Source organism: Dunckerocampus dactyliophorus, chromosome 14, assembly GCF_027744805.1.
Source record: "Dunckerocampus dactyliophorus isolate RoL2022-P2 chromosome 14, RoL_Ddac_1.1, whole genome shotgun sequence".
Taxonomy (NCBI): Eukaryota; Metazoa; Chordata; class Actinopteri; order Syngnathiformes; family Syngnathidae; genus Dunckerocampus; species Dunckerocampus dactyliophorus.
The window spans coordinates 12994723-13010546 of NC_072832.1; the positions used below are offsets into that span (position 1 = coordinate 12994723).

Below are 15824 nucleotides of genomic sequence, written 5' to 3' on the forward strand. Positions count from 1 at the left end.
ACGATGTTCATATAAGAACACAGGTAGAATATACTGTATGCTCATACCATAGTTTGACTTTGTGTCAGAAATGGGTTTCAGCAGATCCAGTGAGGGACACGATGGTAGCCATATTGAGCTTCAGTGTGAGTTCGGACTTGTGACCGGTAGAGCCCGTGGTGCAGAGGACTGTGCCTGGCTACAATCTGATATTTTTCAACCACGGGAGAGGATGGGGGGGTTAGCACTCTGCAAGTAGCAACACAGAGTAGCGCAAGTCACTCAGCATGCAGGTACACAGTGTGAGCACTTCGTCTGCTGAGAGACCAGCGCCAGTTTCACATGACACTGGCTGGTGGTTTCCGTTGCCATGGAGACATTTCCTTCTTCCTGCATCAGGGACAGGCTGGTAATGTGAGTCAAGGTTATTCTCCACCCTCCCTCCCTCCCTCAGAATGGGCAAGAATACACCGCCATCAGATAATGTGACGGTTAACACACTCCCGCACACATCACCAACAGACAGATTCATCGCTCACACAGGAGCAGTTTGCTCCTTTTGCCAAGCATGTGGAGGAACTCTTCATAAGTAGAAATGCTGTTAAAGGAGGCAGTCGATGCGGTTGCAATATTAAATGTCTAGTCCTGTATTGCCATGCCTTATTAAAGGAGCGGTCAATGTTCAGACAATTTACTCTTGGATGACAGAAGACGTCATCAGATTTGTAAACGTGATATTGTTGATCATAATACATTTTATTTAGAAGCGTTTTTCTAAAACCCCAAAAGTACTTTACAATAAGGCAAGCAATGAAATCATAAATATAATGTACAATAAAGCAAAAGAATATCCATCCATCCATTTTCTATTCCGCTTATCCTCATTAGGGTCGTGGGGGTATGCTGGAGCCTACCCCAGCTGACTTTGGGCGAGAGGCGGGATACACCCTGGACTGGTCAAGCAAAAGAATATAGGACATATAAAGTTAAAATGAAAATAACTAAGCATTGAGTAAAATGGCAGCATTAAACATAACATAATATAAGCATTCTTATCAGTGGACAGGTCAGTACAGTTACGGGCGAGTACGGAGAGGGAGTATTACATTTTTTTTAGAAAAAAATACAGTGACTCTCTGGGTCACCAAGTTGCATAGCAATGGTAGTTGCATTGGTCAATAATGCTGCATTCAAGACTGCAGGGACGTATGAAATATCCCAGTTAAAACTTCCGAGATCAAACCTCAAAGCATTACATTTTTAAAAATATATGGTTGAAAACCTCAGTAATGGTGTTGTTCAGGATTAGCGGTGTGTTAAAATCAATATACCAAAAACTAGTGAATGCTCAGCCTTATTCACTTTTTTTTTTTTTTGCATTATACATTCATGATGGGCTCCAGTGTGTGACCTCAAACTATGATTTTAAGTGCAATGCGACATTTCTCTTAAATCCATACATCCATTTTCTATGCTGCTTGTCCTCACAAGGGTCACTGGGGTATGCTGGAGCCTATCCCAGCTGACTTTGGGCGAGAGGCGGGATACACCATGGACTGGCCAGCCAATCACAGGGCACATGTAGACAAACAACCATTCACACTTACATTCATACTTATGGAAAATTTAGAGTCTCCAATGAACCTAACAGGCATATTTTTGGAATGTGGAAACCGGAGTACCCGGAGAAAACCCACGCACGTACGAGGAGAATATGCAAACTCCACACAGAGATGCCCGAGCGGAGATTCGAACCTACACCCACAATCCTGACCGTGTGGCCACCATGCTAACCACTCAGCCACCATGCGGCCCAATTTCTCTTAAATGTTAAAGTTAAATATTATACTATTTGTCAACAATTTTAGATAAATCTCAGAGGTCCCACAATACTGTATTTGAAGTATATTGGCCAATTTTTATTTTTATTTTTATTGCTGAAATTTAAACTTTAAAGTGCTTTTAGTAATCCCTACTGGTAACATATGCTGTTTCGTGTGTCTGTAGCTTTCATGCTAATGAGTTGTGTTTGCTCATACCCAGGCCTGTCACAATAACACATTTTACTGGATGATAATTGTCCTACAAATTATTGCTGATAAACAGTATTATTGTCAACATATAAAACTCTTGAATCTTGAATATTTTGAGCCATTTTTTCATTAATGTAATGATAATAAATGGCATAATGCGAGTATACCATATCACAAGCAATATTTGAGTATTTAACATTGCAATTGGAATGTCAACAGCTTTTAAATAAAATAAATTAAACAAACAACATAATACATTAAAAAACAAAAAAAGACAAAAAAAAAACCCCAATGAAAATAAAATTGACTCTCTTTTAGCAAAAATTACTTAAATAAAAATCATAACCAAAAACAATGAAAAAAAGGCCCTGTCTCTGTTAAGAAAAGAAGCACTGCAATAAAAACAATGAATAAAATGGAGTATGAAGTCTCTGTAAACAAAATTGCACTTCAGTAAATAATGAACATTAGGTGTTATTCCTTAACAGGGAGGGTTAACGTGTAGCGACAGCGACACTGTCTGTGAGCGTGCACCATTTTGCACTGTTTTGTTTATATTTACTTTGCCAACCAAACACCTCAGTAAGCACCGACTGTTGGGAAGAAGTTGGGAAAACTGGACAGGATGGTCGTGTTTGAGGTGCGCATGCAAGTTGATCGTATTCCCCTTCTTCGTCACGACTACTTTCCAATAAATGCGACATATCGGCTTGTCTGTGTTTGTGGGCTCACCTTGTTCATTCTGTTTAAAACCAAAATATTCACACACTGGGTGCTGTGGCACTCGCCTTAGAAACCATCGCTTTTGTGCCTTCATTCACATTTGCGTTGCTCACTTGTAGGCTGCAGCACTCGCTAGCAGCCCAGACTCCACACACTGGGACAAGGAGACTGAATGACTGACAGGAGTGTTCACTCACTCTGTTTATTCCGCTCTAGAACCAACACGCCCAGGTGTTAAAACAGAGGAACAGAGTGACCCTCTTGTCATCCAGCCTGTTTGGTAGAGAGAGAGGAGGAAAACAAACATGCATGCACATGTCAATTTATCGAGGCAGGCAAAATTTTTGAATTTGTTTTTATTTATTGTGCGGTTAATTGATTTATTGATTATTGTGACAGGCCTACCCCCACCTGAGTTGTGTTGCGCAAAGATGAGTTATTGTGGACTATATCCCCTTTTTACATATGAACTGTGACTATGCACATATATCACATGCAACAACGAAACAGTAATGAGTAGGTGACGACACAAACAGTAGCACCACTAGCGCAGCTATGTGAGCTACAAACATTACATGTTTTTTTTGTTCATGACAAAAGCCCAGCCTTCAAAATCGACAACAGATTTTGCATTTTAACATTTTTTTCACCTCCTAAGTATTTGTATTTGTATCTTCACAATCTGATGTTTGACGTGTCTTACTTTTTCTCACAGGCCAACGGAAAAGGTTCTCTGTGGTGCGTCGACCCGGCATACCGCCCCAACCTGATCCAAGCCCTAAAGAAGCAGCACTTTCCTGCCGCACATGCCTTCTGTACACCACCCGCCTCCCCGCCCAGGTGACCCCTCTGCTTTCACCACAATAAAAATCACAGGATGTGATGATGCAGGAAATTGTTCTCAAATCAGAACGTCACTCTGTCAAACAATAGTTCTGTACAAGCTCAAAGTATGATGCTTCTTGTTTTTTTTTTCTCTCTTGCAGTGCCTCCTCACCCCCTCGTCATCTCTTTCTACAAGGTTGCTCATTTAAAGGTGAGGCTGGTCTTTGTATTGTGCATACATGTGATGCAACACTGTGCTTGAGTTTTTTAGCGTGTTTGTGAATGTGTGGCAGTTGTGTTGCTTTTGTGCATTTCAGTCATAGAACATCAACATTTTCTCATTTTTTCTTAGTTTGATTTATTAATTTCAAGTCATTGATGCCTCATGTGGACCATTCGATGTCTCAGCTATAGCTCCTCTCCTCTCTCTGCCTCTTAGATTTGTAACCTTGACAACAGGCAGAGGCTCCGCTGGTGCTGAGTGTGGAGCACTCAGTCTCGCTGTAATCATTAATAATTTAGAGCCATGAGGCTTTTAGACACTTTGTCAGGTCTGAAAAGATTGCATTCTCCATATCAGTGGCCGGAATTTATCTTCTAGTTAGTTTTGATGAATCTGTTTTGTCCATTCCATTGCATAGGCATTCTTTGGGTCACTATAGCTATGTTGCCACCAAGTGATGCAAGTCAGGTCTGCTTCTCAAAGTGCTGCAAACCCTGATCTGGCTTGCATTTCTACTATGGGGTGTGCAGGCAGGATGCTGACAGCTTCATCAGCTACATAAATACGATGCAGTGTTTCCCATCCATTTATTTGTAGCAGCCTGCCACAAATAAATTCGGACTGCCACAGAATAGGTGTGGCGCTACCTGCTCGCCCTCGCTCATAAACACATTATAATGGGACTGTGGCAGTATGCATCATAGCTCCACTTTTTAACGCACCACGTACGCACTTGGGGCCTTTCTTATAAAGCTTGCGTACGCACAAAAAGGGGCCGAAAAGTACGCCGTTTTCCACACCAAGTATGGTACCTATAAAAACACAACTTGACGTGAGAATGTGCGCACCGCTGCGCCAACTTTGTAGTTGGCATACGCACTTTTTGGAGACATGGCAAATAGGCGACGCACATTTTAAGTGATGAAGTGAAATCTTATGTTTATAAACATGCAGTGGGAGCCAATAAACATGTATCCATTACTGCATGAAAACGTCACGCCATTATTGACTTAAAACATTTGTGGAAAGTGTTGTTACTTTACATGACTCTGATGGATATCGTTTGTCATTTATCATAAACACTGGACTAAAAGATGATAAACACAATGCAGCGCTCGAATACTTCATCATTTTAATTTACAATCACAATCATATTAGGTGTTTGATTAATGATAATTATAACAAAAATCAGGTTGTCAATTTAATAATTTGGGGGATTAAGTTTACAAGACAGTGCCAATATATCCTTAGTGCTCAGTTTCTCGCATTTCCCTTTTTTTTTTTTGGACAGTTTTTCATTGCGTATGTCATTAATAGCAACATTTATTTACCACGGCCTTGTGGACAGTGTCAGGGCTGCGTGCGTAAACTTCCTCTTTCCTTTTCCTGAAATATAACATACATTAGTTCCACATAAAATAATTATAATCCATATCCATTTTCTATACCGCTTCTCCTCATTAGGGTCGCGGGGGATAATTATAATATACCTAATATTTTGATGGTGTTAATGTCATCATTAAGTTAAATATTTTTAAACTATCCGTCTGGAATTACAGCAATTCATTTTCCTTTTATCCCCGTTTTTTAGTCATTGCGTCCTTTTAAATGAAACAGATTTTGCTAAGCTTACGTTCATCTAAAATGTTGTATCAATTTGGAAAAATGTGGAAACATGCTCAGTACAGTGGAAATGGAAATGTGTGCCTTGATATCCGACCACTTTTTTAAAGTTCTGCTACTGTGTGCCCCATTCCGCTGACGCTGTCGACAGCGGACGCTACTTGCTTCCACTTGCTCATCTTCCTCTTGTTCATAATGCCACTGCTGTGACCTGCAAATATTATGCTTTGACGGGCCTCCAGCTTTCCACCTCAGTTCAGTGAAGTTCCGCTTTTTCGTCTTCGGCTTCTCAGCAGCCATGATTCAGAAGAACGAGCGAAATGCAATCAATTAAATATGGACACCGCATTCATGAGCCACTTTGCATTGACCATTTATGGCGAATTGAAGGTGTGGAGAGGGCGTGACGTGGGGTGGATTTGCGTACGCACATTTGGACAGCAGGTAAAGCACAAATTGCGCGAATGTGTGCACACGCCACTTTTTTTAGGTCTGACTTTTAGTCAGATTTCCATGCACAGTTTTATAAGTGAGGCCCCTGGTCTGCCAGAGAGTAAGACCCAGCAGGAAGGATAAGTGTTACCAAAGTGAAAGACAGAAGTGTTTCTTCACGTATCACATATTTACTCAGTAATCAAATACAAGGCAGGGCAAGTTTATTTGTAGAGCAGAATTCATACACAAGGTAATTCAAAGTGCTTTGAAGAAAAGAAGGGTACAATACAAGCGTTCAAGCGAAGTATTCGCCGCGGTAGGGTACCTCCACAAGCCCGGGGAGTGTGCATTCCCACCGGTGTGAAAGGCAAGGTGTTGAAGTGTGCAAAACTACTTCGCAAGTGTGTCGTAACTAGTTGGAGTCGTGACTAGCGATAGCGCTAAGAAGACAGCGCTTCGCCTTCACTTCGCCTTCCTTTTGAACGACTTAAACCAGGGGTGTCCTGAGTGTCACCCGTGGCACATTGTAGGAATAAAATAAATAAAAAAAAACAGCAACAATTTTAAAATAGAGCAAAAAGGCATGATATAACAAGAGAGGTCTGAAATGTTGGTACTAAAAAGGAAGAATAACACAAAGATTTGTCTTTAAATTAATGTATATAACGTTTTTGTCAGCAAATATAAATATCAAAGTGGCGCTCCGCATTCAATATGTGACTCTTGGTGGAAAAAACAGTAGGAGTGGGACTGGAGGACACAAATGTCAGCAACACCAGCATAGCAAGTTACAATGCTAATATTAGAGTCACATTTTAACAGCAACCATCTCTAGGAAATGAGCTCTGACGTCTGTAGCTGACTGATGGATAGTTGTCAGAGCTCCAGACTTTATTTTAATATGTGTAGCGAAGCCTGATTTTTGTCCTCCATGGTGGGTGTATACAAAGGGCGGGCCGATCAAAGGGAGTATCATATGGCTTTTCCTGGTTTTTCATGTCGTTGTGAAAACTTCAAAAGCGACCGTTTGAGTACCTCTTTTCTCAAAAATGAAGCAAACAGGTGAGGGAGATGATAGACTTTGCTCATGTTCGGTGGTCATAAAGATTTCATCATTAAAAAAAAGTTGTTTTGAATAAGAGGCAGCCTTTAATTACCCTTCACAGCTTCCAACAAGGAATTTGCAAACAAAAAAAACATACCAAACTGTACTGCTTGGTGGAGCAATGTTGGTCTTGTTGGATCCACACTGCCATGCTCTCCCACCTTAGGACTGACCACCATGCATGTTCTCTCCTCTTCCAGAATCTGATATTGATGCTGCCACTGCCATGATGCTCTTAAACTCTGCCCCAGGGCACCACGTTGACCCATGTAAGAGAATCCAGCAGCAGCCATACTTTCACCCTCCTGACATACCGACCACCCCATTGCTTAAGTGTTTTCACTTTATTTGCTGACATTTTTTGACACACCTCATTTGTGTTTGTATCGTAATTTAATGCATGCATGCTTGATTCTGATTCAATCGGAGTGAATTTCAGAACCTTTTTTGTGTTTATCGGGGTAAATTGGTCCCAGACGTGAAGTAAATTAAAGTAGGATTCCTTATTTATAAATGCAATATTTTCTTAGTTAAAGCCTAGAAAACCTGTTTATGACCTTCTAAATATGGTTTTTAACATTATTAGAGCCCTCTAAACATGAAATAACACCCCTATAGCCACCTTTACACTCATATTACCCAATATAATAAACATAATAACAGAAAATAAGAAATAAATAAGACTTGTGCACGTGTATTGCTGTAAATGTGGCATTGGGGGTTCAGAGTTAAGTTTTAACTTGGCGTGGGTTACAGCCTTAAACTCAAACCTGCAATAAAAGCTTTTTCTTCGGTCAATTAAGTCTGGTAATTGTCTTACCAAACATTACAGTAACTTTACTGACACCTTGTGACCAGTGTAGATTACTACATACCATCACAGCGTCTTCTGAATGCCTTATATTTGTATTTTAGTTCATCTAGGCATTTTTATGCTTGAAAACCGTGATAGATAGAGTGAAGCCCCAAAGAGTACAAATACTATTTATTCGCCTTTTCACATTAGAATTAGGGATGGGCATAATAATCTGTTTAAGTGATGGTTACAATTTGGTCAATTAATCGCGTGTAGAAGCAATTGAGTGCACTACTTGTATGCAACCAGCAGAGGCGCTGTTGATTCTGGAAAGAAGAACAATATAACGTCAGTTAAGCAAAGTTTAGCCACAGTACATCCATGCAGGCCTTCGCTGTGGCAACATACTTCTGCTCAACATACTGTACATGCCTGGTCAAAATTTTAAGACCAGTTTAAAAATTGCAAGAGTTGACATTTTGCACTGTTGGACCTTAAGGAGGCTCTATGTAGAGCTTGAAAATGCAAAAAGAAGAAATGCCAAAAACATTATTGAGGAAACAATTTATTGCAAACAACCATTAAAATGAAAGCTGTTCATCAGCTGATCAAAAGTTCAAGACCATAGCTCCAAAAAACCCGAAACCCCTCTAAAATAGAAATATAATGTTTAAAAAAAAGGACTCTGTAATGAGTAGCTGTGCCATTCTTGTTAATCACCTCAAAAATTGCTTTATGCATGCTTGATGCCAGTGTTTCTAGGAGACAAGTGGGAATGTTGCTCCAGTTTGGGAAGGTGGATTCACGGAGGGCATCCACTGTCTGGAACTGATGTCCATTTTTGTAAGCTTCCCTTGCCATCCATCCCCAAATGTTCTCAATTGGATTTAGACCAGGGGAACACACAGGATGGTCCAAAGAGTGACGTTATTCCTCTGGAAGAAGTCCTTTGTCAACCGGTCATTGTGAACTGCAGTGTTGTCCTGTTGAAAAAGCCAGTCATTACCACACAGACGAGGGCCTTCAGTCAGGAGGGATGCCCCCTGTAACATCTCCACAGAGCCAGCTGCCATTCGACGCCCCTGCACAACTTGATTTTTTCCATTGACGGAACAAACACTCCCGATCATGATGGTGCCCCCTTCACTGTGCTCTGTGGAAAACATCGCAGGTGGGATCTCCGTGTCGTGCCAGTAACACTGGAATACATCAAGACTGTCAAGGTTCCATTTTTTCTTATCAGAGAATAAAACTCTCTTCTACCTTTCAGTGTCCCATGTTTGGTGCTCTCTCGCCAAATCCCAAATGGCGATTTTGTGTCCTTGAAGGAGACGAGGCCTTTGAAGACGTTGTTTGTTCTTAAAACCCTTCTCTCTCAGATGCCATCTGATGGTTATTGGATTGCACTCTGCACCAATAACAGCCTGCGTTTAGGCCGAGTCTTGTCTCATGTCTTGACAGACAGCCAATCTGATCCTTCAGCTAAGGGCCGGTGACTTTTTTGGGGGTTTACCACTTCACTTTTTTGTTCCATAACCCTCAGGATCTTTTAAGAAGTTTCAAATGACTGTCTTACTGCATCTAGCCTCAACAGCACTGCAAGAGGCCTTGCTTATACAGGTCAACAATCTGACCGCATTCAAAGACAGAAAGCTTTTTCTCCTTTGCCATCAAGAGGTCATGACAGTGTGAATACAGAAAATGACGTTGAATCCACATTTTTACAAAGATTTTGGCTTGTAAAGGCTGTGGTCGTAAACTTTTGATCAGCTGATGAACAGCCTATTTCCCTTTAATGCTTGTTTGCAATAAATTGCTTACTCAAAAAATGTTTTGTCTCACTCCCACAATTTCTTCTTTTTGCATTTTGAAGCTCTACTTAGAACCTCCTTAAGATCTAACAGTGCAAAATGTCAATTCTTGAAATTATTCAACTGGTCTTAAAAGTTCTATCAGGAGTGTATCACTGACATTGAAACAGGAGTTCAGAACACTCATAGTGAGATTCTCCCATCCTAATAAAAAAAACAATTAAAAAAAAATGTTAATTTTGCCATTTGCCCATATCCCTAATCTGTTGTGTAACTGTTCTGTTGCATTGGACTTAGTACTCATCACTCTTTGCTTCCTCCTCTCTTGGCAGGCAGTTCTGACAGCCCGTTGGACCTCTCCAGACCTGACTCGGTCCTGGTGAGCAGTGATCCAAAGCAGGACCACAACTACAGCAGCGTCGCCCTGCAGCGCTGCTCCTCCCGTTCCTCCTCCTCCTCCTCCCTGTCCTCCTTAGATGAAGGCGGCTGCGACCGCAGGCAGTCTCACCGCGCCGGCAGCGAGGGCTTCCACAGCGACGAGGACTCCGATCTCTGGGACGAGAGGGGCACCAACCAAACGCAGCGCCGCCCGCCTTCCATCAAGTGGCCTGTCAGCAAAAGGGCGCGACGCGAGGTCAAGCCGGAGCTGGATGAGGAGCTTAAGGAGGCCGCCGGTTCATTGCTGCACCTTGCCGGTATACGCAGCTGCACGGAGGGCTCCAAACGTCATGTCAAGAGCACAAAACTTAACAGGAAATAAGGACCCCCGTCATCAGACTCCGGACCCTGTGATCCCCCCCATCGTGTGTTCCCATGTGCCTCCCTCTCCTTATCTCATCGTATATTGGCCATTTTGAGCCTCCCCTTTTTTGGTGTTTGTTTGGGATATCTCTGTCCAACAAAACAAATGGCAATAGTATTCTTCACACAGGAGAACAAAGCCATAAAGAGACTTTAGTAACTCGGGGCGGTCACAGCATGGGGGGAGGGGTCGGACGTCTGGGTTATGGAGAAATGGATCCAAAATGCTTCTGTCGGAATAGACGATGGAAAATCAAGATTGAATTTTTTCCCTGACAAATGGGAAAAGCTGAAGTTTTTTTCAAACTCAAAGCGTTTGCATGCTTCCTCCTCAAACCTGTATCCTCTTCCAAGTGAATCTGTGTATGAAGCGAGCGAGTGCATGTTTGAAACCGACAAAATCTAACCTCCTGGTGTTACAAGTTCTCCCTCTTTTTGTGCTAAAGAAAAAGGAAAAGATGGCACAGTTTTAAACAACTTGTGCTCTACACCTCCTCTTGTGAGAGGGATGCAATAATGAATCCACAACCTTAACTTTTTCACATCATTTAGTGTAGTGAGCCCTTCCCCCCCATCAAAAATGCTAGTTAAACTACAATGAAGCGAATGAATGAAGTAGTGTTATTGTCTTGTTATGCCATGAACATACATTTCAGGATTAGCAAGATGTGGGACTAGTATTTACTCTGCCACTGCCAAAATTGACTTGCAGACTTTGCTACTGCGCTTGGCTGTTTTTGAGAATCGTCCTGTCAATCACTTTCATCCAGCAGTGTGTTTTATTTACAGCAACGCCACAGACACGCGCAAAGTGAACATCTTGCCCTCTTATTCCAGGCCTTCACTGTGTGTTCATAGGACTTTCGCCATAGCTTTTACTTGTTCAAATGTTCTTTTTATTGTGTGTTTACTCCAGTCTAAACCGAGGGTGAGATCCTGCTGACAAAAAGAAGCCCTGCTGCTCCACTCATTGTAGATCTTAAATAACCACTAATTCTTGCTCCATTTTGTCTGATTTGGGAGACATTGCGGTCAAGCTTATCTAAAACATGACACGTCGCTCATAACTGGAATCCATATGATGAAGATGAGTGCTGCTCTCGTGACGGGCCCACGCTTCCGGTGGGCCGCTCGCTCTTCCTCCTTAGAACAAAATAAGGAAGCGCGAAAGTCTCTTCTCAAGCTGTGAAATGTGGTGTTTACTGTCCCTCTTACTGCGGGAAGTTGCCAGCCACATTTCTCATTTGGGCTTCAAAACGACAAAAAAGTGCTTCACATTATGAGGAAAAAGACGGAAGCGCACAATAGCCATTTCTTGCCACACTGTGTTGTAACGGCTACATGCATGGTCAGTGCCAAACATGTTATTGTGCCACTGATGTAAAACCGCAACTTTTGTTTCCCAGTTGCCACAAAAAAGTTAGAGATAGTTTTGACTTCCTTGTTTTTTTCCCCCTTTTAAATCCTCGTAAACCGGAAATGCTAGCGGACTCTGGACTCTGTAGTGACGAAACCATTTTGGTGTATTTCAATCAGCAGATGAGGCTGCAGTAATTGTCATATACACTGGTCTTATTTAGCTGTGAAAGAAAAACAAATTTATTGTTTGTTACCTTATTTATGACATTAATTTATGGGACTATCGGATGGAGACACTGGTCTTCTGAAAGGAATGACGAGGCACATTTAACATGAGTTCCTCATGAGAAGTATTTCATCTTTTTTTTTTCTCAGCAATACACCATTACCCCCCTCTTTTACTGCGTTATATTGATTAAGTGTTTTGCCAATTGTCTATAGAGCGGGTGTTTTATTTTTGCAATTTAACTATGACTGCCAGGTTTTCTTTGCTTTTTTTGTTAGGCTGGCTAGAAAAGAAGCATTTAAAAAAAAAAACAACATTTGCTGCCAAAATGGATGTAAAACCGCGGGTGCGACGTTCCACATTTTCCCTTTAGTGCTGTAGAATTTCTGATTTAATTATTTTACATTTTGTCTTTCTGTTTATGTTGGGATATTTTTGGAATTATCTACAGAAAACTGCCACTCATAAGTCATGCTTCCAGGTATTGTGATTGTGACAGCAAACTGGAGCAGAATGACCCGTGCAGTCCCCCAGGCTGCTGCTGCTGCTGCTGCTGCTCTTGTGTAGTTGCAGACCTATGGTTGATATACGTAGAAGACTTCTCACTCATTCTTTGTGTAGCACTTGTCAGAGAAAGGTTCTGTTGCTCTCAGTGACACAAGATGTAGGTCTCCCACAAGATTCAACACCAAGCATAACCCCTATGGTTGTTTTGTTGCTTAGCAGCTTTTATTGAATATTGGTCATGTGGTTCTCAGAATTAAGTTGCAGCTTTTGGAGAGAGAAAAAAAAAAAAAGCATAACAGCAAACTGCCAGCCCACTATCGGTTTGCCATGGATATCGAACCGTCAACACCTTTTTGGTTTTTGTATGCTAACCTCTGTTGATAAAATGTTTATAAGATTTATTTTCGCCAAAGATATGCAATTGCATTATATATGGTATTACAAAATATTAATAAAAACCTGTTCTTGTTACCACCGTGAGCATCTTTTCTCTTGCAGATATTAAGCATCTGATTCACCTGCAGTGAACGCCATTAGCTAATCATAGCCTATTCTTCACTTTAACTACCCATTCATGTGGCGGCCTTCTCACTTTTCACATTACCATGTCACAGCTGGCAAATATTTCCCACCAAGTCCAGCTGTTTAGTTGTGTTTTGACTGCACAATCTGTGCTTGCAGCGCCACGTGTGACTCCACCGCCGCACACTGCCTCCCTTCTTCCTGCTTGTCTGACTCTTCCAACATGGCAGGCTGCCACAACTGCACCTTGACATCGGGCGAGCGTGCCAGTGATGGATGCGTCGTCATATGTCCTAACTGTGCTCCTTGCTGTAAGTTAATTTGTCACAGAGGACTGAGGGACGAACACAGTGTTGTGACCCTGAACAAGGGCTTGTGTGACCAGCCTCAGGCCTCATTGGCGCTGCACTATTGTTCAATAGAGTCCTGTGTGTGTGGACTGGAAGTAGAAGGGGAGGTGGGGGCTTCTCCCTACTGACTGCCTCAATTCAGCTGGAAATCAGAGCAGCATCACCTCCCCCCCCTCCCACACGGCCCTAGCAACCACGCCACGCCAACAGTTGCCAAGCAACCAGACAATGCTGGCGCTACTGGCTGTGTGTGAGAGTTTTGCTCATATAAGAGTGGCAGAGGATGTCGCTACAGGATATTTGTGTAAATACCTATGAAGCATCTCATGTAACATAAATATGTAGTGACTATATGGCGAGATTACTGTATTACGGATTAGGTGAAATTAATCGTCAAGGATTTAAGCAGTGATGGCTGCATTAGCAACATGCCATTTCTCTTCTAGACCAAATGAGGTCATGCACTGTAATTATAAGACCGTCCGACAGTGTACAACAACATAACCTTCCACATTGAAATTCTTCCCTGAAAAGTTAATCAATAACATGACACTAATTGCAAGTGGCATTAGGTCACATAATTAAAAGATACACGGAGGGGGGAGATGTTGTTTTAATGATATTATCTTCCTTTTTTCCAATTCTAATTCAATGTTTGGATCATTTCCCTGTGGGCATCTAAGTCTTTGCACTAACATCTCCAGGATAGTCCAGCATGGGAGTACCACACAGATGCAATTACAATCTTAATTTACCAAAGCTTATAAAGACCTGAAATAGGCACCTTCCTGAAAGACCTCCATCGAATCTACTACCTGTCACTATACCATTGGTTTTCAAAGTGTGGCGAAGTAAAAATAAATAAATAAATAAATGACAAAAACTGATCAAATAGAAAAACAATAGCAAAAAGTTGAACTCACGTTTCTAATAACACTAATAATAATATGCTTTGTCACCTGACATACAAGCTGTTTGTTTTTTGTTTTTTTAACATACAGTATATCCACTCCTGATCAAAATTTTAAGACCAAGAATTTACATTTTACACTGTTGGACCTTAAGGAGGTTAAGTAGATCTTCAAAATACAAAAAGGATAAACAATAAAAATATTTTTGAGGAAGCAATTTATTGCAAACAACCGTAAAAATGAAATAGGTTGTCCATCAGCTGATCAAAAGTTCAAGACCATAGCTAAAAAAAAAACGAAACCCCTCTAAAGTAGAAATAACATGTTCAAGAAATGACTCAATAATGAGTAGCTGTGCCATTCTTGTTAAACACCTCAACAATGTTTCCAGGAGGCTAGTGGGAATGTTGCTCCAGTTGAGAAAGATTGCACATCCACTGTCTGGAAGTGATGTCCATTTTTGTAAACTTCCCTTTCCATACATCCCCAAATGTTCTCAGTTGGATTTAGATCAGCGACCAGTCCACGGTGTACCCCGCCTCTCGCCCAAAGTCAGCTCCAGCATACCCCCACGACCCTGGTGAGGACAAGCAGCATAGAAAATAGATGGATGGATGGATTTAGATCAGGGGAACACACAGGATGGTCCAAAAGGGTGACAAAGTTCCTCTGGAAGAAGTCCTTTGTCAGGCGGGCATCGTCAACTTCAGTGTTGTCCCGTTGAAAAACTCAGTCATTACCACACAGACGAGGGCCTTCAGTCATGAGGGATGGCCCCTTCAACATTTCCACATAGCGGGCTGACGTTTGACGCCCCTGCACAACCTGAAGCTCCATTGTTCCATTGAAGGACAAAGCAACCCAAATCATGATGTTGTCCCCTTCACTGTGCCGTGTGGAAAACATCTCAGGTGGAATCTCCTTGTCATGCCAGTAACGTTGGAAGCCATCAGGACTGTCAAGGTTACAATTTTTCTCATCAGTGAATAAAACTTTCTTCTACCTTTCAGTGTTCCAGGTGTGCAAATTCCAAGTAGGTAATTTTTGAAGATGTTTTTTTTGTTCTTAAAACCCTGCTCTTGCAGATGCCATCTGATGTTTTTTGGACTACACTCGGCACCAGTAGCAACCTTCATTTGGGCAGAGGATAGACCCGTGTCTTGACTTACAGCCAATCGGATCCTCCGTCTCAGGGACGGTGCCATTTTCTTGGGTCTACGACTTTTGTTCCATAACCCTCAGGATATTTTAAGAAGTTTCATATGACTCTCTCCAACCTCAGCAGCAATGGCGTGCTGCAAGAGGCCCTGCTTATGCAGCTTAACAATCTGACCGCATTCAAAGAGAGAAAGCTTTTTTGCCTTTGCCATCAAGAGATTATGACAGTGTGTGTACCTGACAGAAAATAACAATGAATCCACATTTTTGCTTTTGGCATCGGATTTTGGCTTTTAAAAGCTGTGGTCTACTTTTGATAATCTGATGAAAAGCCTATTTCAGGTTAATGGTTGTTCGCAATAAATTGCTTTATCAAACATTTTTTTTTGTCTCACTCCCATTTCTTAATTTGGCATTTTGAAGTTTGAAACGTAAAT

The 15824-nt window shown here is 41.6% G+C and overlaps 1 protein-coding gene across 3 annotated transcripts in view; it reads left to right on the plus strand.

The window, feature by feature from the left end:
• foxn2a (forkhead box N2a) overlaps window positions 1-13062 on the plus strand; it is a 32668-nt gene extending 19606 nt beyond the window's left edge. The window contains exons 3-6 of one of the 3 annotated variants that reach the window (XM_054798619.1): window positions 3451-3575; window positions 3722-3771; window positions 7147-7215; window positions 9886-13061. In XM_054798619.1, coding sequence (XP_054654594.1) covers window positions 3451-3575; window positions 3722-3771; window positions 7147-7215; window positions 9886-10313 — 672 coding nt within the window. In that variant the 3' untranslated portion in view covers window positions 10314-13061. Of the gene's footprint in view, window positions 1-3450; window positions 3576-3721; window positions 3772-7146; window positions 7216-9885 lie in introns of all 3 variants that reach the window. The other 2 variants (XM_054798620.1, XM_054798621.1) reach the window with 2 other exon arrangements.
• The last annotated feature ends 2762 nt before the right edge of the window (window positions 13063-15824 follow it).